This window comes from Chlorocebus sabaeus, chromosome 11, assembly GCF_047675955.1.
Source record: "Chlorocebus sabaeus isolate Y175 chromosome 11, mChlSab1.0.hap1, whole genome shotgun sequence".
NCBI classification, from domain to species: domain Eukaryota; kingdom Metazoa; phylum Chordata; class Mammalia; order Primates; family Cercopithecidae; genus Chlorocebus; species Chlorocebus sabaeus.
In genome coordinates this window covers 45512847-45537586 of record NC_132914.1, presented here as the reverse complement: position 1 = coordinate 45537586, position 24740 = coordinate 45512847, and the positions used below count along the sequence as shown (strand labels likewise).

Sequence of the window (24740 nt, the reverse complement as noted above, 5' to 3'; positions counted from 1 at the left end):
TAAAAACCTTGACAACTCTGCACATCAGTTGTACAACGGAACATTATTTTTTACTCTTCATGTCTGAAAAGGCTGTGATAAAGATCAAGTAAGATATTCCAAAGAATTCTTTTTATACTAGAAAGCAGTTTACACATATGAATTACAAGTACCTCTCCTCCAACAAAGAGCTGTGAAAAAAGACTGTCAATTACTATGGAATACTTAGTAAGCATCCACCATCTTTTGATAAGGTTTATTTGCAAGATGTCAGGCCAATCAAGCACCACAAAAGTGACTTCTGAGTGCTCAACCTCTTTCAGAGGCTCATGGGACTTCCAGAGAATGTCCCAAGGTATTAGCAGTTGGAAATTTCCTCTTATGCTTTTCTTCCCACAAGAATCACCACTAGCTTTCCCACGATGCTTTGGGCAAGGGAATTCTTCCTATTACTTTCATTACGGGTAGAGAATCCATCCATCAGACTGGCAGGACCTCTAAAGGGGCACTTCATCTGTTTCTCAGAATAAATGGTCCATTCCCAAGTTCAGTCAAAGATTGTGCCTCTCTTCTGTCTTTTGTTTAAGTCTTCTCAGAAAGTTTCCATGATACCTCCATAATGAACTGTTTCAGCGCTTAACAAACTTCACTGTTGGAGGTTCTTCCTTCTGTTTAATCTCAGTCTATTTCTTTTAACCCCATTATTGAGTTGTGAGGGGCTGGTTATCATGTAGTCCAGCATGGCTGTCTCAGAAATGGTTCAGAGACCATTGCACCGGCAGATTTGCTGGGCTCTAGCACTAGTCCTTCATTGATTAGCTGAGTCATGTTGGGCATATTACTTAACCTTTCTATGCCTCAATTTTCCACCCTTTCATCTTGTCCCTCTGAGCCACGGTTTCCTCCTCTGTAAGAGGCGAATAGCAGTATCTTCCCTGGCTAAAAGAGGTAATCCACTGCTGGATGATTTTGTGGGCATTTCTATTCCAGAAGATTATGTTGTAATTGCTATTTATTTATACACTCTCCCACTGCACAGCGAGTTCTTAGAAGAGGGAACCCCAGCTTTTTCAGCTGTCCTCTAGTAGCTAGAGCTGTGCCTATCACGTAGTCAAGGGAAGCAGAGAATAACTTTTAGCCAAAATTTTCTGTGGTGAATTTTCCACAGTCATCCACAATTCCAGGTCTCGGGACGTCCTCTTTATCTTTTCCCTTCACGCCGATGCCATGGAGAGGAAGGGGGAACTGGGGACCAGGGACCAGGGAAGCTGAGACTCAGCTCCCTTGGGTGAGATTCGCGACAGACCGGGAACGTGGTAAGCCGCGGTCGCTGCCAAGGTAATTTCGGGTGGGAGCGATGATGCAACTCCGGTTTCCACTTCGGCCGCTAGGGGTCTTTTACCCTAATCTGTGGGAGCAGGGTGAGCTTCCTGGCGTTCTGCAGCAGTAACAGGATAGCGAGCGGAGCCCGGGATTTCCCACCCGTGCGGAGCTAGCCGCCGGTGCCAGTTGGCAGGCGCCCCCCAGCGTCCCGCGGACGACGAAGTCCTGGCCGGGTCAGCCCAGGAGGAGGGGACGCACCTGGCCCAGGCGTCCGCAGCAGGCTGGGTAGAACCACTGCAGGAAGGGTGGGGGGCTGCATCCCCGATTAACGCAGGCTGAAGCGGGAAACCACACCTATAAACATTGACAACTCTGTCCCACAGAGGGCAGAAGCGTGCCTTGCACTATGGACGACAGTCGATGAAAGTTTCACGAGGTAGAGTCTTTAAGGCTACAGCGTGCCCTGTAGGGTGGTTGATTCCAAGTCAAGATGGTTGCAGCGCCAACCGAGCTCCTGGCAGGAGAAGACTGGACCTGTGGGCGGGGCGGAGGGCCGGGCCGGGGCCGGGGCGGGGCCTGATCGAGAGGCGGGGCCAGGTGCTGGGCTGTCTCTGCTTGTCAAAAGGCGGCAGCAGAGCCGTGGGCGCCGGGAGCGCGGAACAGCTTGTCCAACCCGCGGCCGGACCAGGTGCGGACCCGGGAGCAGCGGGGAAGGGGGTTTCAGGATAGGGACTCGGTGTCGGGGCGTCGGGGATACCAGGGCCTGAGAGCCCGGGTGCGAGCATTAGAGTCTAAGTCCCAGCGGTAAACTTGGCGACTGAGGTCGGGGCTGTCGTGCCATGAGGCTGGGACACTAAGGGGCACTGAGGTTTGAGAAAGGTGAAGTTCGTGCCAGGCTGGCGAGTGGAGCGGCGACATCCTCGGTGCTTAGGCAGCTTAAAGGAGAAATGCTCCGCTAGCACAGTGCTCAGCACTTGGGCAATAAGAAGCATTTGTTTCCTTCCTCTGTTCGGGAGCCTTGGCATGGAGTGGAGGAATAAGAAAAGGAGCGATTGGCTGTCGATGGTGTTCAAAACTGCTGGAGTGGAGGGCGTGTAGCCTTATTTATTTTCTTACAGGACCCAGGTATGGTCCACCTGTGATGGTGGAGTTGGGTCTTTTAAGTAATTTTTTTTTTTCTTTTTAACTTTTCTTTGAACTACCAATGAGTTTAGACCTAATTGGCCCTAGTTTTTCAGGACAGCCTGTCAATAGATGTTCAGAGGAACTCAGGGGCAAGCATTTAAATGAGGAAGAGGCTCAAGGAGTAGTTTCTGTTTGGAAAGTGAGGTGCCCTGCATCTGTGGTGGTGGTGAGGAAGATTCAGAAGTATCTAGGAGGGAACAGCCTGTGATCTCCAGGGCCAGTGGACAACTGCCCCTCCTCTTCACCCAGGGACCAGAGTCTGAGACCCAGCCTGGGCTGGGGGAGCCTTGGGTCTCCAAGTCCAGGCCCTTCTGGCAGCTCCTCCTCCTCCTCCTCCTCCTCCTCCTCCTCCTCCTCTTGTTCCTCCTCCTTCTCTATGCGTGCGGTGAGTGAGTCAGCCTCCTGTCTGGGCTCAGTTGAAGCCAAAGGGGCCAGAGCCCAGGCAAGCAGTTGGGCAGGCATTTTCTGAGCATTGCAGAAACTTCTGGGCAGAGTTTGGCTCTGCTCCAACTACCTGCTGGAAGGTGGTCTTCCTCATGGGCAGGGGCTCAGATACCCAACACAGCAGTGGTTATGGAATGGCTATGGGATGATTCTAGCAGGAGGTGACTGTGAAGGGATGGTGGCTTTATGATAAATCTACATCTTGTCTTTCTCCTAGGATCAGGAGGTACATCCCAGCACTGCAGGCTTTTCCAGCCCTTCATTCCATTTCTGCCTAGTGGTCTCATTAGCGGCCTGTCTCTGCTAGTGAAAGGGGTGAGCAAAAGAAATCGGGAAAGTCTGGGGCCAGAGAAGTCATGGTGTTGGCAAAGAAGGCTTTAACCAAGGCTGGGGATTGGGGGTGGTTTGCTGAGGTAGAGATGGGTTATCTGAACACTGGAGCCTCAATTCTATGAACTGAGAGTGTTGTGTGTTGAGAGACCTTCTGCTGTCCCTTCCCTGTCCAAGTGCTGGAGGGAACTGTGGGTCTTTCTGAAACAGTTTCAGGACTGGCATGCAGCCAGACCAGGAGGTAGCAAGACTGTACATTTCTCCCTGGCTTTTGTTTTGGGTGCTAGAAATCGTTGAGCAGAAGTAGCCCTCCCTGCAGAGTCCATGGCCCCCACTCAGTAGCCTCTCTGGACCCATTTGAGAAGAGTCCTGGGAGGCCACTCCGGCTGTGGGACTGACTCAAACTGCAAAAAGCTGGGGAATTCACAGTCTGTGCTCTGGCTGGGTCCCATGGCTTCGGGTTTGGCTGGTCCTGATCAGCTGTGACTTGGACCCTTACCAAGCTAAAGGAGGAACTAGAAAATGGGGTAAGAAAGGAGGGAAAAAAATGAGAGTTAGAAAGCCTTTCCAACCCTTTGCTCCTCTTCAGCAGAGGCCATCAGACTTTGTACAAACATTATGGAAGGTCGGGTGCTGTTTCGGGTGCCCTGATAATTTACGTTTATGGTTTCTCAGTAGTATCCCCTATTTGACCTCAGAACTGATCTCTTTTGTAACTAAGTCCCAGAGGAAACTCCAAGAGGACCTCCTGGACCCCTACACTCTACCCCCAGAACAGATAGCAGGTGTCCAAAGCCCAGGCTGTGAACGGAGAAAGGCCTGGGGCCGAGTGGGCTGCATCAGGTGGCTACTACATCAAGTGGTTATCTAAGACAGGAGAGGGAGTTCCCATTGTTTGATTCCTTACCCCACATCCTAAGGAGGCACCGCTGTCCTGGCTGGGATGGGCATCTGGAATCTCTGTTAGAAACTCGCTGTTGCCTCTGCAGCAGTCAGGTCCTAGAAGCCAGAGAGCCAGAGACAGGAGGACCACCTAGATGACATTTGGTGTATTGCTGAATAAAGAATTACAGTGCTCCAGCTTCCATTTTTTCCCGCTGCAATTCTGTTTTGGATGCAGGTAGAGGAAAGTAAGGAATTGACCAGATTTGATTAAGAGCCTCTTGTGTGCCCAGCATGACTCCAGGCCCTCTGAGGGATGGCAGAAAGCAGAACCCACCAGACTAGGCCCCTGACTCCAAGACAATTTGAACCCCAGTGTGGGAAGCAGTTCTCAGGCTCCCCTTCCACTATTGTCCAGTTCTGAGAGGATCCAGCTCGGCTGAAGCCAGCCTGGCTGCCACTCTGGGTCACCAAGGCCTCGCTTGTTGTTCTGCTTCCCTCTGATTTGTCCCTAACCTTTTCCTGTGTCAGTGCCCTCCTGGATATGCTAGAAAGAGGTCCTGCGTAATGTATCTTGCAAACTGGGATACTTATGAGAGTGAAAGGGGATGCCATGCATGGTTATATCAGGACAATGGACATAAACCCAAACTCTCCAGGGAAAAATGGAATATTAATCATCCTGGTGATCATCACTCCAAACTCAGCAGAAGTCACAGCAGTGATGAGGGGATGATGAGGTTGGGAGAGGCTTAATGCTCAAGGGAAAGCAGGGGTAGCTTAATTCTGAGGACAGACCCCAACACCCTAGACTGCTCCCTGGTGTTATCAGCCAATTCTCGTCTTTTCCCTGAGGGCAGCACTGCTCCCAGCCACCCTGTCCTCCTGAAACCCAGCCCACCACTCGTGTGACTGGCCTTCACCCTTGACTTGTGACTGGCCTCACCTTTGGTTTTCCTGCCCCACCCCGACCTCAGATAGGGACAGGAAGGTCTGCCAGCTCCTCTTCAGCTTCCCCTGGGGAAACTGGGGTTCATAGTGGAGCCAAGACTGGGCCTCACGTTTCCTCTTCCTTCTTCCTCCATATCTGCAGCCTCCTTGTTTTGCTCATCCAGCTTCCCAGACCTCTCAGGACCACACTATCCCACAGAAAGTCTGGCTGTAAAGCAGGTAAGCAGCCAGGAAGGCAAGGGTAGGCAAACCTTGCCCGCTCTGATAAAGGACATAGGTCGCCTGTAATCAGGTTCCGGGGAAACGATAAGCAAAGTGGAGGCCAAAGCCAGGGAGAAGCTGCATTGCAGGAGACATTGTCAGTTCCCCAGGACGCTAGAGTTTGCCTCTTTGGTCTGGTCTGACTGTTGGGGAAATGGTCCAGGGTGGGGACAGGTTGTTCTTGCTCAATTCAAGTGACAGGCATTGATGGCAGTGCCTGTATCCTGCTGTGGTGACATGTGGAAGAGAAACTGTCCTGCCTTCTGAGTCCTGGGTCCTCATGGCCCAGGTGTAAAGGATAGGCTCCCGAGAGGTCCAGCCTCTGGGTGATCAGGCATAGGGGTGGAGGGAGCAGAGCCGCCACGATGACTCTCAGTTACTCTGCCAGGAAGGAAGTCATTCTCATTGTCAACAAATGAAAAGGGCAAGTGAAGATCTCTTGGGAAGTCATGTCTTTGAAGTGACTTGTGGGGAAGGGAGGTGGTGAGACCCCCACCCCAAGGCTGGCTGGGGGAGGATGGGGCTGTCTCGTCGACAAATAGCAGGAGTGGAAGGCAGAAGCAGTCAGTACTCTGTGAGTCGGAATGTGTGTCATGCTTTTGCAAACCTGCCCTGCAGGTCCTGTGCCAAGGAATAGACTAAGCAGTGTTCCCAGAACCAGATGCCATACAAAGTCCTCATTCTGCACAGGGGAGAGTCCTGATCCTGAGCAGGGTGTGGGCAGCTGCAACCCGCGGGAAAGTGTAGTCTGGGCAGACTCGGTGGTTGGTTCCTGAGAAACTGCTGCCTCTCACTGGCCTTCTGATGACAACCTGAAGCTTGGAGGTGTTATGCAAGGTGGGACATTCCAGGCACTGTGGAATACCCATGAGGCCCAAGGCTTTGCTGATGACACATCCAGTGTGTGCCATCTGCTGGTGCTGGAGTTGTAGCTTCAGCTACTTACTGAGCAATCACTTGGTAACAGGTGCTGTGCTACGTGCCTCCCAGACCTACCACTAGGTCTTGTGAGGTAGGAACAAGTTACGTTCTCTTTACAAATGAGGAAATGGTGTCTCCGTTAGGTTCGTCAACATGCCAAGCTGTCATAGCCTGTGAGGACGAAAGCCAGGACTCCCTCTCAGGTTTGCAGAAGCCCATGCTCTTAACCTGCATGGAACTCTCCCACCTCTGCCTTCATGGGATGGCCACAGGGCACTAGTGCCCTGTCTTGCACATTATAGGCCTGCAATAAATGTTTGTGAGCTGCAGGGTTAGATGTACTAACTAGTTTGAACAAGTTGACCTGAGAGCAAGCTTGGACTGCCCAAAGGTTACTCTGGGGACAGTGGCCTCTCAGAAGGAGGCTCCCTGTGCCAGCACTTTTAGATCTTGGTGCCTCTCTGGCAGTCTCGGTCACCTTACTTAGGTTAAGAATAGCAAACAAGAACCCAAGGGAGGTAGGACTGTGCAGAGAAATTGTATGGAATCAAATATGACTCTAATAGTCTGGAAGGCAAATAGGAAACAATCTTTCAAACAAGCCTCTTTATCGAAAACCTACTATGTGCTGATTGTCCCACTGGCCAATGGGGAGCTATTCTCACTTTGCCTACCTTTTCCCTCTCCTGGCTATCCCTTAAGGACTCCTGAACCTAGCCCAGCTGGAAGGAGAAACGGACTCTAGCCTCCTCTGATAGCCTCATGCCAGGCCCCGTGCTGATTGCTTTACTTGTCTCCTTCAATCCTCATAGCTTCTCTCTAGGGTAAGTACAGTTATCCTCTCCAGCAGGCATAGTGGGGAAACCAAGGTCTAAAGAGATATAGTCACCTGCCCAGGGCTGCAGAGTCAGCCTGTAACCACTGCTTTACACAGCTTGCCAGCCCTGGGCCTGGCCATACAAACTGCTCTGTCAGAGCCTGGAGACAGAGGTCACAGGAAGAGAAAATGCTCAGCCTGCCCCACCCCCTGTGGGTCCCAGGGTTCCTTGGTAGATAACTAAAATTTTAGGTAGTGCTGTTAGAAGCTAGCAGCCTGGCAGAACAGGAGAAACCCAGGGTCTGAGTTAGACTCTTAGGTTCAAATCTTGGCATGATCACTTTGTAGCCTGTGACCTTGGGCAAGTTTCTTAATATCCCCAAATCTCAGTGTCCTTACCTGTAAATCGGGTATAATAATAGCTCCCTTGTAGGGCTGTGTGAGGATTAGGTGATGTAAGTCAAGTGCCTGGCACACAGTAGGCCCTTGAAAGGCATGTGTATTCAGTACACATGGGCCAAAAGCCTACTGTGTGCCAGGTACTACTCAAGACACTGGGAATTTACAAGTGGGGAAAAAAAGACTCTTGCACTTCTTTTCAAAATTTCTAGACCAGAAGCCTGTCCTTGTGAGGCCCGTTTAGAACTCAGGAATGGCTGTCCTGGCACCTGACTAAACTCAGATTTGGCAAATTGATTTCTCTGTCATTTGTTAGCTGATGAGCTTGTGAAGGTTACTTAGCTTCTCTGCAACTTGGGTTCTTCAATTCTTTTTTGTTCATTTTAAAAACTGTGATATATCATATACACAAGATTATATGTTTATGTATATATGTAAGAATCCTATACCCTGAACCTACCACCCAAGTTAAGAGTGGAGCATTCGCAGCACCTTAAAAGCCTCCTCTGCCTCTCCCCATTTGCGTTCCCCCTCCTTACTCCCCAACCCAAAGTGAATTTCGGTTAATTGTCTCCTTGCTTTCTTTGTAAGTTATCATTTTTGTATGTTTTACAAAACACTATATTGTTTCATTTTACATGGCTTTGGAGTTCACATACATGTGTATTCTCTGTGATGCACTTCTTTGAGTTAATATGAGTTTTCTGAGGTTCATCCATGTCGATGCACACCACTGCAGTTCATTAGTTTGCACTGCTGTATAGTATTCCATTGGAAAAATACACCACGATTTGTACCTCCTCCTCTCACTGATGGACATTTGGGTTGTTTCCAGTTGAGCTATTACGATAGGACAGTACTGCTAGGGGTGTACATGTTATACTTGTCTTCTGGTGCATGAGAAACTCACAAGAATTTCTGTAGGGCACATACCTAGGGTTGGAATTGCTGCCTCCCATGGAATTCTATGTTCAGCATTGCTATAGGGTGCCAAACAGCTTTCCATAGTGGTTGTTCCAAAAAACACTTTCAGCAGTGGTTGAAAGTTTCCATTGTTCTCCATCCTTTCCAACACTTGATATAGGCTTCATTTCTAAAATGAAAAGGTTGTATTAGATGAGTTTCTACAGTTATAATGATTAGCTATAAGAGTTGTATTATTCATGACCTAGGGACCCAATTTCTGGCTCACGTGTGTGCCTGTCTGCTGCACTGTGCACAGGTGACCACATACATGCCACAGCCTGACTCTGAGAGCTCTGTGCTGGGCCTCTATGTACAGTTGAAGCCCTTCCTCTCTGGGCTTCCATCAGCAGTGCTTGAGGTATCCCATGGTTCTACATCCTCCCCAACACTTGGTGGTCTCCTCAGTTCAACCAAGAGCCTGGTGTCAGCAGTGAGCCGATACTATGTGCTCAATTAATACCTACTGAATTGCATTTTCGTAAGTGGATCAGGAGGAATATATATTTTGAGAAAAGGACATGGAAGTGTAAGAACCATGAGTCTGGCTGCTAATCAAAGCACACAGGGCTGGGGCAGTGATGGATTCACATCTGTCCTGGGCTTCTTGATCATTTAAGGGCTCCAGTGAGATGGGGTGAAGTTTAGTAATCTCTACTGGCCATCTCTTCAGAGTCTGGCCTTGTTCTTTGGCCTTTTGACTTGTTTAACCTGAGAAGCAAGGGGTAGCTGGAGGGTTAGGGTGGAGGCAATAGAGACGATGCCATGGGAAAAGGAGTCAAATGCCTGTAGAGAGTCCCTTTCCCTTTGAAGGTCGAATACCCTGCTGGGGCTACTGGGGAAAAGTGTTGACCACACTCACCATCCTGGTAGCCACATAAACAGCCAGATACTCACCACCCAGCCACCCACAGGACAAAGGAATGTGGCTGGCTGGACAGTTGCATGGGCCACCTCAGCCCTCAACTTTGTAATTACCTATCCAGTCTGTGCCTGTCAGCTCTGGGCAGGCAGGTGCTTCTGCCCTGGGCCTCGCCTTGGCTCCCAGACCTGTGCTGGGATCAGGGACAGGGTTCTACCTTCTTCAGCCATCCCTCCACCCCAGTTCCACCCAGTGTCTCTTTCTATACCAACCTTTGGCCTTTGTGGTTACCATATTATGTAATAGCTGACAATCGTAATAATCAATGGTTATGATAACTCACTATGTTCCAGGTACTGTGTTCAGTACTTTTCATGCATTTTCTCATTTATGCCTCTCAATAATCCTGTGAGGCTGGTAATATTATACCCATTTTACAGAAGAGGAAACCAAGGTTCACAGAGATTAAGAGGCTAAATTCCTTGCCCGAAAACATTGAACTGGTAATATTATACCCATTTTACAGAAGAGGAAACCAAGGTTCACAGAGATTAAGAGGCTAAATTCCTCGCCCGAAAACATTGAACTACTAAATCAGAACCAGAATTTAAATTCAGGCTTAAGTCCAGAATGCATGTTCTCTTCCTCACTTGCACATTGCCTTTCCTGCAGTATCCTGGTCATTCAGCTCAGTCTTCCCTCCTCTCCTTCCTGTCTAGGAGGGCTGGAAAAAACGCAGCAGGTGGTACGAGGGTGAATGGGGCAGTTCCAGTCTGGTCAGGGAGATGCTGGAAAACACCTTCGGGGCAGAGTTCTTTGTTCCAAACGGCTCTGAATTTCCAGACTTCTGCCAGGGGCAGGAAGTGACTTCTGCCCAGCCTCTTTGGCAAGCACACCCATATCTTGGGTGCCATGATGTTAAGAAGTGGGGGAGGGGCTGCCTCAGGTAAAATTCCATTATAATGAACTCCATTTGAGACCTGACCGGCTTTGTTGAAATCACGTGCACAGTCTGGGAAACTGGAAATGGAGTGGAATTAATTCGAGGTTGGGTGTCCTTTAGCGAAGCCCCCCGAAAGGTTTGGAGCCTAGAAGGAGAAAAGAATCAGATCCACCCCCGGGTCCTCCTGAATGCCAAGCTCCTGTGTGGTCCTGGGCAGGGCTTGTGGGGAGAGCTCTGTGCGTAACTCCACCTGTCAGTGCTGTGAGTGTTCCATCGTCCATTCCCCCCACTCTACTGCGAGCCCCAGGAACAGGTCTGAATCCTATCTCTGAAGTGCCCCTGCTCCACACAATAACTAACATGTCACGGATATACTCACTAGATGGTTTTTGTCTGTAGACCGGGTCCCTGAGCAAGAAAGGAGGGTTGAAGGGCAAATTGTTTTGTGTTGTTAAATCATCTTCAAAAACTGGGCTACAACTCAGATGGATTCTCCTTAGTCATTACAGCAATTGTGTGCAATAATAAGCACTAACGTTTACTGAGCAGGTACTACGTGCCAGGCACTGTACTGAGCACTTGACGTGATTATCTCATGGACTCCTCACAGACTATGCAGTAGGTGGTGTTATTTTTCTCATTTCACAGGTGAGGAAGCAGAAGCTTAGAGAGTGCATTTCATTGGTTCTGGTTGCACAGCTAGTGGTAGGGAGAATCCAGCGTTGGGCACACCCAGGCCAGCTGCCTCCAGAGCCTGCACTTCCAACCGTGAGCTCCGCTGTCACTGTGGGCTGGTCAGGGGGCCAGGGCCAGGTGGGTCATGAGCGAGGCTGGAGGGATGCAGACCCTATGAGATGGACTGGAGGACGCACGCTGGTTGATAGGAACAGCCTCTTTTGGCCCAGCAGGCTTCCAGCAGGAGCTTCGGCCTGGTGTGGTCAGATTACCCAACTTTTTCATAGAAAACTGGACATTCAGAATTTTTTTTCAAAAATGTAACCTCTTGATTTATAAAACATTGACAGCCAATTAAAAAAATGTGTAATCACTGTTGGTGATGGGGGAGGATGGGTGGCAAACAGCACACATCACAGTCGGGTCTGCCCTGCAGGCTCCACTGCATCCTCTGGTAGTTTCTTTTCACAGGTGACTGTTACACAGTGGGATGGGAAAAACCCTGTTCATGTAGAATTCCTTACTAATGTACTAGAAGGTACCCCTCCCAGCGTGTGATAATAGCTTTATAATACAGAGTGTTTCTTCCTTGTGAGTTAGAAAGAAACCTTTCAGAATAAGATATTCCAAGAATACATTCCCCTCCCTTCCTTTCTCCCCTCCTCCTTCTCTGCCTCCCAAACTCTGTCTTCTCAGGAAGGTATTTCCCTGTAGGTATTAGAAGAAAAGTTGTGTGAGAAAAAATCAAAAGGAAACTAACAGAGGATAAAGTCTTAAGGCAAAAAATAAAAAATAAAAAAATAAAAAGTAGAAAGTTTGGGGGTGGGCTTTGTAGACAATGAATGAATGGATCATGCTCCATGCAATCGTTCACGGTGTTTTTTCACAGCCTTCCCCTTTTTACCTGAATTTATTCCTCCTCCTTTCCTATTCTTAAATACCTGGAAAAATAACAGTAAGGCAATAGCTAATATTTTTATAGAGTGTAATTTTACAGTGTAACAATTTTTATAACATATTTAAAGTATTTATCTCAGCTGACACAAGAGTCTTATAGAACCTCCTTTTGGAGGCTTGGTAAAGTAGCAGTGTTTTCTTCTTCTCCCTTGCATTCTGTAAGAGCTGTAGCCATGGAGGATGGAAACCCCTGACTCCTGTGGGCCTTCCCTATCCTGCCACCCTCATGCCCCATGTGGATCCACAGGTGGAGGCAGGTGTGGCAGGCAGTTACCTCTATAAAATCTGGTGCCAGCAAGAGTGCGGGAGTGTACATGGAAAGGGCCCTAAATGGATAGTGGCCCTAGTTAGTGACCCGAGGCCAGCCTCCCCTGCCCCACTGTGCCTGTCACTCTGAGCTATGTTCCGAAAGCTGGGCAGAAAATAGCTCACTGGGGGAATTATTTTCATCTCTGTTAAAATTCAATCCTGGGCTACAGACCAGCCTAGCTGCAGAGTTATTTTTCAGGTCAGGGGGAATTCTGGGAAAAGTAAGGGCGGGGCAGTGAAGGGAAGCAGTGGGCATCTCCCCCAGGGACGGAGATGGACCTCGGCCACTGACATCCTCCCTAGGATGCTACCTGTCTGCAGCTCACCTGGCAGCAACTCCAACTGACCTAGTGGGGCCCAGTCAGAGGAAATGGGATTTCACCCACAAGTCCTTTAATGGAACCTAGGTTCTGAGTAACATCAAATTCCTTCTTGAGGGGTGTTTGCTCTGCCAGAAAGAGTGTTGAGTGCAGGGAGTGGAACTTCTGCCAGCTGGTTCAGAGGCCCGGTGGGTAGCAGGCCGGCCTCAGGGCAACTCGGGGGCTGCAGAGAGCTGACCACCTGGAGGGAAAGAAGTTGCTCCTCTAGGGAAAGAGGTTGTTCCTCTAGGGACCCTGAGTTTAGCTCCTTCGCTGTCCTGGGGCAGCATTTATGGAAAGTACTCTGTGGTTTAAATCTGTTCTGTCTTTGCCCCCTGGCTACCAAAAACAAAGAAGAGGGAGATGACCAATGGGTAGGGCTGGGGAAGGGGAATCCTAACTTGGTTAGGGTTCAAGGGTTAGAACAGAGGCAGCTGTTTCCTACCACTTTGTGGCCCTGGGGAAGAATACTCCAGACAGATTCTGATATTTGATCTGAAACATTGAACCAAGAGGATTAGCTTCAATTAGAGCTCTGAGGGTAAGACAAGGCTTGTGTCATGTTGGCCAGCAGTGAATTTGGACAGCCAGACTCAGGATATGGACTGGCATGTGCCTATCTGCATATGAGATGTTCCACACCCGTCGGTGGTGCGTGTTTTCTGTGAGCATCATGTATTTTGCCTGATGCCCTTCCTTAGACAAATTCCTGGCAACGAGCAATTAACCTTGTTGACCAGAACAGAGTGGGCTGAGTGGACTGGTGGAGGCAGGTTTGAGGATCCTGCAGCTATGGGCAGCTCACCTCTCTCTGTACCCATCAACCATATCTGGCCACGCTGGACAGACGGAGGAATTAAGTAAGGATTGCACTGATGATATGGCAGCTGAGTTGTTCACTAACCTTCCTTCCATCTGCCCTTATTGAATCATTTGTTCTTTCTTTTGATTTTCTCCCACAAAACCTTTTTTTTTTTTTTATTTCTATTCAGCTAGGCTGAATTTTTCAGGTCTCTCTCCTTTACCTCTCCCTTCTAGCTCAACTACTGATGGTCCTATTCTTCTCAGGGTTAAGGATCTCCCTGACAGGCTATGGGGGACAGTGGCTTTGTGTGTACCCTGGCTGGGACTTCAGCTGTGCTGCAGAAGAGGCCTATGCATAGCTAACCTCTCAATGAAACAATGAGAGAGGCCCTGTTGTTATTTTCTTCACAACCCTCTAGGTGGATTCAGGTTGGAATGGGGATCTGAATGGGGTCTGAAAGTCTTCAGTTTCAATAAATCGTGGCAATAATTTAAAATTCCTGATATTCAAGACTCACTGGGTTTAACTTGAAGAAGCAGAGAAAAGAGTGGAATGTACTTCCTACAGGCCTTTGACATGAGTGTGGTCAGTTGGTGCTTTTCTTCCTGGCGCCCTCTCCCTCTCTCCAGCCATATTGAATGAGTTTCTCTGTCCCAAACATGTTCTTTCCCTTTCGTTCTCAGCCTTTGCGTGTGCAGTATCCTCTGCCTGGAGTGCTCCTTACGCCTCTTACCACTACCACGTTAAACTCCTCTGCTCCTTCCTGTCTCCGTGGAGAGGTTGAGAGGGGACCGCCTCCAAAGAGCCTTCTCTTCTCTTCTCTCACTAAGATGAGGCAGAGGCTTTCGCATATGCTCCCTTTAGACCTGGCACTTACCTGGATTGTAGGACGTGTCGTACTGAATTGGAGGTTCCTGTTTGTCCCCCATCCCCAACCCCTAATCCTCAGTAGACTGTAAGCTCCCAGAAGACAGGGTCTATGTCTTGCTCACCACTGCGTCTCTCACTTCCAGTACAGGCCTTTCCGTGTGGCTGGCACTTAAACATAGGCAGCGTCCCCATCAGAGATAAGGCAGCAGAGGCCATCAGAGACCAAGAAGAAATGCTGCCACATCCCATCCCTGGCCCTCCAGGGTTGTCCCCAAGAGGGACCCTACCCAGAAGGATGGCCAGAAGCCTGACCAAATCGCTCTGGAGAAGCTCGTTAGGGGGAGTCATTCAGATCAGAAATGAAGGAGTGGCCGATGTCACCTTGGGGTGCCTGCTGCTGCCCTTGAAAGTGAGTGGGAACCTCCCACATGGCCCAGGTCCCGAGAAGCTGCATGAACACTGTACGGGGGAAGTGTCCACCCCTCACTAATAACCCAGAAGTTGGAGAGGATATGTTTGGGCAAATCAGCCCTGTACGGGACCGGAGCTGCCTGGTGGAGAGTTAACCCAGCCCTGCCCATCTCAGAGGACCCTGAAGATCCTTCCCTGATTCTGACACAGGCTTCAGAATATATCCCAGGATAAGTGAATGGCCTTCCCAGGCCTTTAAGAGCTGGGGCAGCCAGGAGTCCAGGCCCACTGAGCCAGAGCCCACCCCATGTCTAGGTGAAGTGGAATGGTGGGGCCATTCTTCTGCCAGGGCTTCCACAGTTCTCACTGCCAGCTCCTGACTCCAGCCCCTCAGCACCCACCTCAGCCTTCTCCTGAGTTCTGCTTTCTGCTGCAGGTGGCGGTGGGTGGGAATGGGTGGTGGTAGTGCCGCTGCCCTGGCAACAGTCAGAGGGGCATCCTGGAGGTAGTCAAGCTTCAGGTCCCACTACAGTGATAACAGTTGCAGGTACAGGACCAGCACTTGATAATGGGGGAGGTGGGGGACGGAGGTGACACTGGGTGAGAAGCGACAGGAAGGACGATGGGTATAAGGGTTGGTAATCAGTGACAACTTGAGAGCCACAGGCTTTATCTTTTACGTGGAGGAAAAGTCTAGATTTGTACCTCAGCTTCTCTGATTGTTAGGGGAGAGATTAGAACAACTCACATCTCCTCATCCCAAGAAGTTTTGGAAGAGTTTTAGAAGCCACAGACAGTGGGAGGGGTGGTCAGTTTTTTTCCCAGCTCAGCAAAATTGTGGATTTCTGGGCAGTGTTTGTTTGGGGTAGAGCTTTTGGGACTGAGAAGCAGGCATCCTGCCCTTCACAGCACCTCTATGGGGCCTGAAGATCTTCTCATTTTCCTGGATTCTCCAGTGATTATACTAAAGCCAGGTACAGTTCCAATAAAGTTAACATATAAAGCTTATGGTGTGCCAGGCACCCTTCTGAGGGCTACTCAGAGATCAGCTCATTTGATCCCACACAAGACCTGAGACTCAGGTATTATCATGTCCCTATTTGTAGATGAGGAGACAGGAATGGGCTCTGGGGGCATCTGAACAGTGGTCAGGTGGCCAGGGGCATAGGCTGGCCCAGGTAGCTGGACAAAGGCAAGGGGTCTGATCCCAAGGATCCCAAATATCTCGGAGCTGGTAGGACCTGGGGTTTGGATACTGATCTTTGACACAATGCTGGAAGAGTCTGAGTGATTCAGAGATCATGTTGGTCCCAGAAGGAAAATAAGGAGGATAAGCCTGGCCACCCTGGATAGGGGTAGGTGGTTGGGCCTCAAAGAGGTTTACCTGAGCAAGAGTGGCTCAGACCTGGGCAGGCTACTGTCCCCAGGAGCACCCTCCCTGCTCGTCGGGTCCCTCTGCCCCTCCCTCCTGCACATGTCACACTGACCACATCTGTAGACATCTTGAGTTGTAGCTGCAGATGGGGACCAGTGGCTTCCATTTTCATTTTAGCCATTTTGTCTCCTGCACCCTCTCCCTTCATACAGTCTAGTCAGAATAGCACTTCTAGGGCACAGGTTCTCAGTCCAAGCTGTGGGAAAGCTCCCCTTATCCAAGAGAGTTTAAAAGTAGTGACTTGGGTTTTTGCGAGTGTTTTGTTTAGTAAGGACTTGTGGGGAGGAACCATGCTAAGCCATAACCAATGAGGAGAAGCAAGACAGCCTGTCTGCCCCCAGGAGCCAGTCCTCCGCTCTTCTGCAGTCAGGTCACTGACTGGAGGCTCTGGTCATTCCAGTGGAAGAAGAATGTAACCTGCATGGTAATATGACAACTGTTTCCTCCCTGACCCCAAAGGAGCTGGCTCTAGAAGGTTGGGATCAGTCCTGAATATACTTTATGTGTTAGATTTAATATATATATATAAAATACATGTGTGTGTGTGTGTGTGTGTGTGTGTGTGTGTATAAAAAATGCAAAACAATAACCCCTCCAGGGTTTCTCGTGGCAGTTGAAATAGTCCCACATGTGGTCATCAGAAAATAAGCCATTCCTCATACCAATATGGGGTAAGCTCCTTGACCTCTGAGGGGCAGGAGTGCTTCCTGCTGTGTGTTTTAGAATCCCTCCCTGCTTTGTTTCGTGGCAGTGAAATGCCTTGTGGCCCTGTCTAAGTGTGTCTTTCACGGATTTTTGAATCATGTTCTAGTTGCTTGGACCTGCCACATGGGCCCAGTGTTCATTTGAGCATAACTGTACTAAATCCTTTTTCCAGATCAGTATAATAAAGGAGTGATGTACAATTAAAAAAAAAAAAAAAAAAAGAATGGTTCAGGCCTATGTGGACTCAGGCTGAGGGTCCCAGCATTAAGATAGATGCTTAGCCTGGAGGGAAGCACGCAGCCACACTGGAAGCCGGGCTTGGGAATGGCTTGGAAGCAGCCCTCTTCTGCTGTCTTGAGTTGCTTTTTTGTTTTTGCTTTTATTTTTAGAGAAAATCTCATTTAGCCATCAGCTGCACTAACACTAGCAGTAGTTCGGGTCTCCCCAAAGAAGGGCTGGACCTATTCTCTCTCTTTGGGTCTGCCCAGTTTCTATTTCTTGGTCTTTAAGTCACTGAACAAATAGCCTCCTTGTCTCATCAACTTTTCCCTGTAGCAGATATCCTTGGGAAGTACTCCCATGTTAGTGTCCCAGGAAAATTCACCCAGAGTAGAGAAAGCTCAGGCCAGGCATATCCCACTTCCCTCTAAAGTACTCCCTGTCTTGAGTCCTTATTCATGTCTCTGGCCATGGGAGCTAAAGCCAGGAGCTGGAGTTGGTCAGGCAGGAGCACGTAGGTGATCCTAGCGACTTTTTTGTTTCTCTGTGTTGATTGTAAGGATGTAGTCAGTGCTGGTGGTCCTGCTGCAGTCTGCATCAGGCCTCCTACAGGGAACTCTCAGCCCCAAAGGGAGAGTACACACCTGTTTCCATGGCCCATTCCTACCCCACACCACACTCTTGCCCTGAAGCTACTCAGGCAGGTGATTGGGGGTCCTGGACTAAGCCAGGGTGGAGATGAGAAAGTACACTTCCTTACTGTGTGGCCTTGGATATGTCACTTCCTCTCTGATTACCTCAGAGGAGACTGAGAAGAGACTGAGGCCATCAGAGAGGAAGTGACATGTCCAAGGCCACACAGTAAGGGAGTGTACTTCTCTTCTCTTGTTTTTATTGACTTTCTTAGAATTTTTTCTTTTTATTTGTAGTTGACACATAATAATTGTACATATGGAATACAGAGTGATATTTCAATATGGGTACACAATGTGCAGTGATCAAATCAGGGCAATTCGCTTATCTATTACCCCAAACATTTATCATTTCTTTGTGTTGTGAACATTCAAAATCCTCTGTCCTAGCTTTTGGGGAATATAAGGTAAATTATAGTTAACCACAGTCACCCTGCAGGGTTGCAGAAAACCAGAATCCATTTTTCCTGTCCAGCTTTACTTTTGTATTTGTTAACCAACCTCTCCCCATTTTCCCCTCCATGCTACCCTTCCCAGCCTCTAAATACCCATGGTTCTACTTGTGTGGCCTCCATTTCTTCAGCTATAAAACCAGAGAGATTAGACTGCAGCTTCTAAATGGGCCAGTCCCCTATGCGTCACCGGCCACTCTCCAGCATAGCCTGCCTGTTACCTGGAGAGCAGTAATCAGCCCAGAAATCTTGTTGACAAAGCTGAGGGCAGAGTTTCCACTGGAAAAAAGCAGCTTGCGGGAAAAATTGTTGATAAGAAGTGGAAATCTATCTAAGTAAGCCGTGTATCTCCTGCCCCACTGCCTGAGGCCTCATGGGCTCCCTGCTCTGAGTCCTGCCACGCTCCAAGAAGCTGCTAGAGCTCCCCAGAGCGGCATTGGTGAATGAGAGTGTGTAGCCTGGTTTCCATGGAGTGACCCATGAGCCCTGTGATATGGTTTGGCTGTGTCCCCACCGAATCTCAACTTGAATTGTATCTCGGAATTCCCACGTGTTGTGGGAGGAACCCAGCGGGAGGTAATTGAATCATGGGGGCCCCTCTTCCCACGCTATTCTCGTGATAGTGAATAAACCTTACGAGATCTGATGGGTTTTAGCAGGGGTTTCCACTTTTGCTTCTTCCTCATTTTTCCCTTGCCACCGCCATGTAAGAAGTACCTTTTACCGTAGTAATGAGGCCTTCCCAGCCATGTGGAACTGTAATTCCATTTAAACCTCTTTTTCTTCCCAGTCCACATATGTCTTTATCAGCAGCTTGAAAATGGACTGATATATCCTGATACTGTAGGGGGTGTCAGTCCATGGCTTTTAGCAGATTCTCAAAGGTGATGCATAGTCCCAAAAGGGTTAATGAAGAACAAGCTTCAGGGGTAAACTCCTTCCTGCAACTCCGGTGTCATCAGCCACTGAATTTCCCATCATTCAGTCAGTCATGACTGGTGAGCGTCTTAAACGTTCTTAGAGGTGTTTAGAGCTGTGTTTCTGGGACCCAGCCTCCTCTGGAAAGAGCCAAGTGGCAGACAGAGGAGGCGGCAGCCCTGCTGGGAGCACATCCAGCACTCACGCTGCTCCACGGGCCCTTTTCGTGGAACAGACGCTGTTCTCTCCAGGTGCAGGCCACAAAGGCAGACGCTGTCTGTGCTACCACCTTACTCACTCTTCTTATGGGGATCATGATCAAACCTGGGAAGTTGACGGGGTCTAAATCAAAATTAAGTGTAACCCAGGCTATCTTCTGCAGCTTCTCCCCTGCAACCTCACTCACGACATAAGCATTGTAGAGTGTTCTATTTTTATGATAATTTTCTGACTGATGGAAGTGAAGTGTCTTAGGGCTTAGTGCCTTAGAAAAGTCTAAGAGTCTTAGAAAAAGGGATCCTTTTTCTTTTTAATTTTTCTTTTCTTCTTCTTTTTTTTTTTTTTTTTTTTGAGATGGAGTTTCACTTTTGTCTCCCAGGCTGGAGTGCAATGGTGCGATCTTGGCTCACTGCAACCTCTGCCTCCCTGGTTCAAGAGATTCTCCTGCCTCAGCCTCCTGAGTAGCTGGGATTACAGGCACACACCACCATCGCTGGCTAGTTTTTGTATTTTTTTTTTTTTTTTTAGTAGAGATGGGGTTTCGCCATGTTAGCCAGGCTGGTCTCGAACTCCTGACCTCAAGAGATCCACCAGCCTGGGCCTCCCGAAGTGCTGGGATTACAGGCATGAGCCACCGCGCCTGGCCAGGGCTCCTTTTACTAATGTGCATATGGCACCATATGGTGGCCCCCTAATCCCTCTTCTAGAGCTCCTGTGTGAATGGCCTAGTAGGTTTGTCTAACATGGCTGCAAAGAGTTGTCTAGGAGCAGCCATTGAAAGCTATGGGGGCTGTTCCATCTGTGCATGATACAGAGCTTTCTAAGCATAGAGTCATCCAAAGAGAGTGGATTGCCCTGGGAGGTGGTTCTCCACTAGGAAAATTATTCAAACATGGGCTAGAAAGCCATTTGGCTAGAATATTATAGAAGAAATTTAAGATGATTGGACTAGGTGGTGCTGTTGCCTTCCAATCTTGAGATTTTCTGAGCTGAATGTTATTCTATTGGGTTTTACTGTGGACATTGTGGTCTGTAGAAAATAATTCTAACTATTCTTACCCATGTTTAAAATGTGTGTGTATGAAGGAGCGGGGGAGACAGTCAGGGCAGGAAGTAGTTTGGATATGTTTTATTTACACAGTAAACCCTCTTCTCTCCCCCTTATTATCACTCTGTTCCCTGTCAGCTTCTTCTGGGAGATACTGAGACTGTTCTGGACAAAGAAAATGGGTACATATTGGGGATAGTGGAGAAGGAAGAGAGGGTATCACCTTAGCTGGCCATGATATTGCTGTGCCTGAGTTATGCACCAGGCAAAAAGAGATGACAAATAAAAAGTCAGGTAGGTCATGCAGTGCTCAGCACTCGATGGGGCAGAGTTAAGGGATGATGAAACGAAAAATAGCAAGACAAGGGTGTGTGCGCGCAAGTACGTGTACAGTTGTGGCTGGCGGACACACAGGCATATCTTCTCCTAGAAAAGCCCAACACGTGGTTGACTGTGTGTGTGGCAATTTTAGGAGGAAGAAGAATTGTCTCCCACTCTGTGGGGAAATAGCTTAGCTTTACATTTCTTTCTAGAAGGAGTGGGAACTTTGAAACAATGTCAACAATTAGAAAGCCCAGTTTAGATCACCCTAGTCCCAACCTGGCAGAGAGAGAACCCCTCTCCTGGGGTCGATTAGGGGCCACATCTTTTGTGCCCTTCCTGCTCATTGGCATCTGAGGATGAGTGAGTCTCACTCACTGAGGCATGAATGTTGGGGTTCATCTGGCTAGTGAGGGATTAGGGAGAAAGCTTCATCTCATTTAAGGCCTTCTTGCCTGGCGTGGCTTACACCTGTCACCCCAGCTACTGGAGAGTCTGAGGTGGAAGACTGCTTGAGCCTAGGAATTAGAGGCTGCAGTGAGCTGTGATTGTGCAACTGCACTCTAGCTTGGGTAACAGAGGAGACCTTGTCTCTTAAAAAGAAAAAAAAAAATAGTGCTTCTCATGATGGGAATTCCAGTCTTGGAGTTGCATGCTCTCAGAGCTAGAAAAGACATTAGTGGTCAGACTTCTTGTCCACTCCACGGTCCTTCTCAGAGTCACAGCTTTACCACCCTTAGGAGGGTCCAGTCAATGTGGAGTTAAACTGAGCCATGAGGGACTTTGATTTTTGCCTTCCCAGGGCTCTGCCTAGGACACCTGGCAGTCATCACCCTGCAAGACTGCCGTAGGCGAGACTGCCCTGGGGATGCCCATTTAACAGAAGCTGTCGCAAGATGGGGCCGCCTGTGGTGTGGGCTGTCAGGCAGATGTGTAGGAGAGGCAATGGTTGTGGCTTCAGTGACTGGAAGGAAATATGTTATCTTCTCATTTCTTGCTAAGGCAAGGTCAGGACTGGGGTCAGGGTCAGGCAGGGGTTTTGATGTGGGATGCAGGCCCTGGAGGGATGGAAGCCAGGGGCTTTCTACACAGTTGAGCTCCTCCCGCTCTGCTTCTCTGAGGCTCAGTGCTGGGGGTTTGGTATTTCTAAAGCAGGGTCAGGAGAGGGTTGCTCTGGGGACAGTCCCAGCAAAAGCAGTGGGATGTTCTGTGTACTCAGAACATGAATTGCTGGTGGGGTGGGCGTGTGACGTGGCAGAGAGCAGGTATTAAGCAGTTTTTCCACCTGTCCTCTTTTCCACCTTGTGTCTTTGCCCCACTTTCCTATAGGTTTGCACTTGGACTTAGAGGCCGAATCTAGGATATCTCTCCTAAAAGGACCATCCAGTACTGGAAAGTCGACTGAAGAGGAGAGGCTCATCTATTGGATGGGATTTTCCCAGATGAGAGGGGCTGGGTGACAGAAAGTGGATGGATCCTGGCTGAGGCCTGCCATCCCTTGGCTTGGGATCCTTGGAAGGACAAGAATAATCCCTGGGTTTTTCCCTCATGACCTGGCGATTGTTCTCTGCAATGCTCCCGACTTATTGGATGTGAAAGGTGTCCAGGGCTTAGGGATGCAGAAATGACTCAGAGAAAGCTACTTAGATTCAAATCCAGCTCGAAAGACGATCACCTTCCCTGCACCTCAGTTTCCACCCCTAACCTGGGCAATAAAGTATCCACTGGAGGAGGCTGTTGTGAGAGTGAAGTAAGTGAGTACACAGGAAAGCCATGGAGCAGGGCCCAGTGCGGAGCAGTAGGCATCTGCTCTGATGATTGTCATTGGAAAAGGACCCAGTTGGGCACTACAATCAGCCGTCCTTGTTTGGCCCCAGGCACCACCGCTGTGGGACCCTGGGCAAGTCACTCAGAGTGCTCTGAACTTCGGCTTTGCTACCTGTAAATTAGGACTGCTCCCTGCCTCACAGAACTGTTGTGAGGGCTAAATGAAATAATGTATGCAGAGCTTAGCAGGCCTGGCATGTAGTAAATATTCCAGAAACATTTTTTTAAGTTCCAGGGTGGTGATCTACCTGGATGTCACCTCAGATCTCTGAAAACCACAGGGATTGAGGATAGGAAAGCAGTGCTGCTTTCTGCGTCCACCTTGTCCCCACCTCACCTTCCTGTGCACCAGGAAAGGAGCCTGAGGAGTCAGTAAGGCCAGAGGGGGAACCCCGCAGAGCATGGTCAGCTGGGAAGGACTTGGGCAGTAGGAGCAGTGAGGGCAAAGGAGGGCCTGGCTCGGGAGTACGTGGCAGACACCTCCCACTGCCTATGCCCCTGGTGTGGGCCAGCCCAGCTTAGGTTATCTCGGCTCATTGTCCACTGGTGTTTTCCTCGATGCTCCCTGGGAACTGGTAGTGCTGGAAGGGGTGGCAAGTGGCCTCAGCCGGCTCACAGTTCTGGGACTGGGCCCAGGTCTTGAAAGCCCCTTGAGCTCTCCTCCTTCCCTGCTTAGGCTACTGGAAGACAGAGGTCTCCAAAGAAAAACAAAAGCTGGGGTCTAGACATACCCCATCTGGGGTCTGACTTAAAGGCCTTTGCCAGGGTCACCTCCTGTTGGCATCAGAGAAGGAAACTCTGTGTGTATGTGTGTGTGTATGTGTGTGTGTGTGTGTGTCTGTCTGTCTACGTCTGCAGGTGGACAAGCAGGGCTGGGTGTGAGTGGAAGTGGAAAGGGTACAATTCTGCCCGTCCCTCGTTGCTGGCCCCCCCTGCCAGCTGCTAAGATCCAAAGTCTGGGCACCAGAGTCAGCCCTACTGCAGCTGGGGGTGTTGAGCGTGTCTGGGGAAGAGCTAAAAGTGGCAGAAAACATCCTGTTTGAAAGCAATACATTGCTGTATTTAACCCCTGCAGCACCTGCTCCGCCTACACCCAGTCTCCACAGACAGGAGATCTCAGACACCTGCCTTTGAAGCTGTCCCAAGAGACCAAGGCTGTGGGCTGCCATCCAAGCCCGCCCCATTCCCAGCTCCTGTGTGGCTCCTCCACTGCCCTGCCTCGGGCAGCTGTCTTCCTGCTCTTAGCAGTGGGCCACGTGGCCCAGTTGCTCTGCTTCCTGAGCTGCCTACAATCTGGAGATGGAGGGGGTAGTGTGGGTCTCCCTAAGGAAAAGGCCCTTCTTCCCTCCTGACAGCCTGGGCTGTGAGAGGAGGAGGAGTGCCTAGGCGGTAGGTTATTTCCTTCTGCCCGGGGCTGGTTGCCGCCACCCCTTCCCACAGCTCCTACTACTCCCTGCCTCGAGGGAGGGCCATCCTGGCTGCTGCCCAGCCTCCACCCCCACACCCCTGCCAGCGATGACATGGCATGCCTGCCCCCAACAAGCCACTTCTGTTTGCAGTCCCTGATCTGGGGACTAAAGTCCCTGGAAAGATCCTCTCGTGCCCACTTCCTTAGAGACTGGTGAGGCGGTCCGTGCTCCGCTTTAGATAAAAGGTTTCCCCTTCTTCATTTCAGAAGGCTTTGGGTCTGAAGTATCTGTGAGACCTCATAGAAGAGCACCCCTGGGCTCCACTTACATGCCCCGTGCTCCTTCAGGTAGGTGTTTCCTCATCAGCCACAACTTCCCTGGCTTTCTGTTTTCAAGGGGCAAGGGTGGGCCATAAGAAGGTGGTGGGCAGGGGAAGGAAGGGATACCACCCAGGATCTTGCAAGGTGGGTCCCAGACCAGCAGAGTCTGCAGCTGAGATGCATGGGTGTGTGGGGTGCGGGTGGGAGTTCAGAGAAAGGCTCGGGAGATGGGGCTTGCTGACTCCGGCCATGACCTTGGCTGGGCTCTCCTGTGCATCTGATATTTCCTATTCAGCCCATCTCCTCTTTCTCTTTCCTGCCTTCTGTAGTCTCTGCCTGTCATTCCTGGGACTTTCAGCTTTCAAGCCGCAGAGGCTTGGGCATCTTCTCCACATGTGGACTCTGGTCCTGGGTGCTGGCTTCTTGATAGCAGCAAATAACCTTAAGCAGAGTTGGGTCTTCTGTCAGCTCCCCTGAAATGGGCCTCTGGCTGCTCAATCCAGTCTTTCCAGCCTTCACCCCCGGCATG

General features: G+C 49.7%; 1 protein-coding gene and 1 pseudogene across 5 annotated transcripts in view; one reads left to right on the top strand and one right to left on the bottom strand.

The window, feature by feature from the left end:
- Positions 1-1753: 1753 nt before the first annotated feature.
- LOC119619936 (uncharacterized) lies at positions 1754-8350 on the bottom strand (annotated as a pseudogene).
- The window catches only part of VDR (vitamin D receptor), a 63826-nt gene continuing 40975 nt past the window's right edge, over positions 1890-24740 (top strand). Inside the window, exons 1-5 of one of the 5 annotated variants that reach the window (XM_073020668.1) lie at positions 1916-1990; positions 5237-5313; positions 6979-7100; positions 21985-22409; positions 24158-24238. In XM_073020668.1, the coding sequence (XP_072876769.1) occupies positions 22280-22409; positions 24158-24238 (211 nt within the window). In that variant the 5' untranslated portion in view covers positions 1916-1990; positions 5237-5313; positions 6979-7100; positions 21985-22279. Of the gene's footprint in view, positions 1991-5236; positions 5314-6978; positions 7101-21984; positions 22410-24157; positions 24239-24740 lie in introns of all 5 variants that reach the window. The other 4 variants (XM_008003013.3, XM_008003015.3, XM_008003011.3 and 1 more) reach the window with 4 other exon arrangements.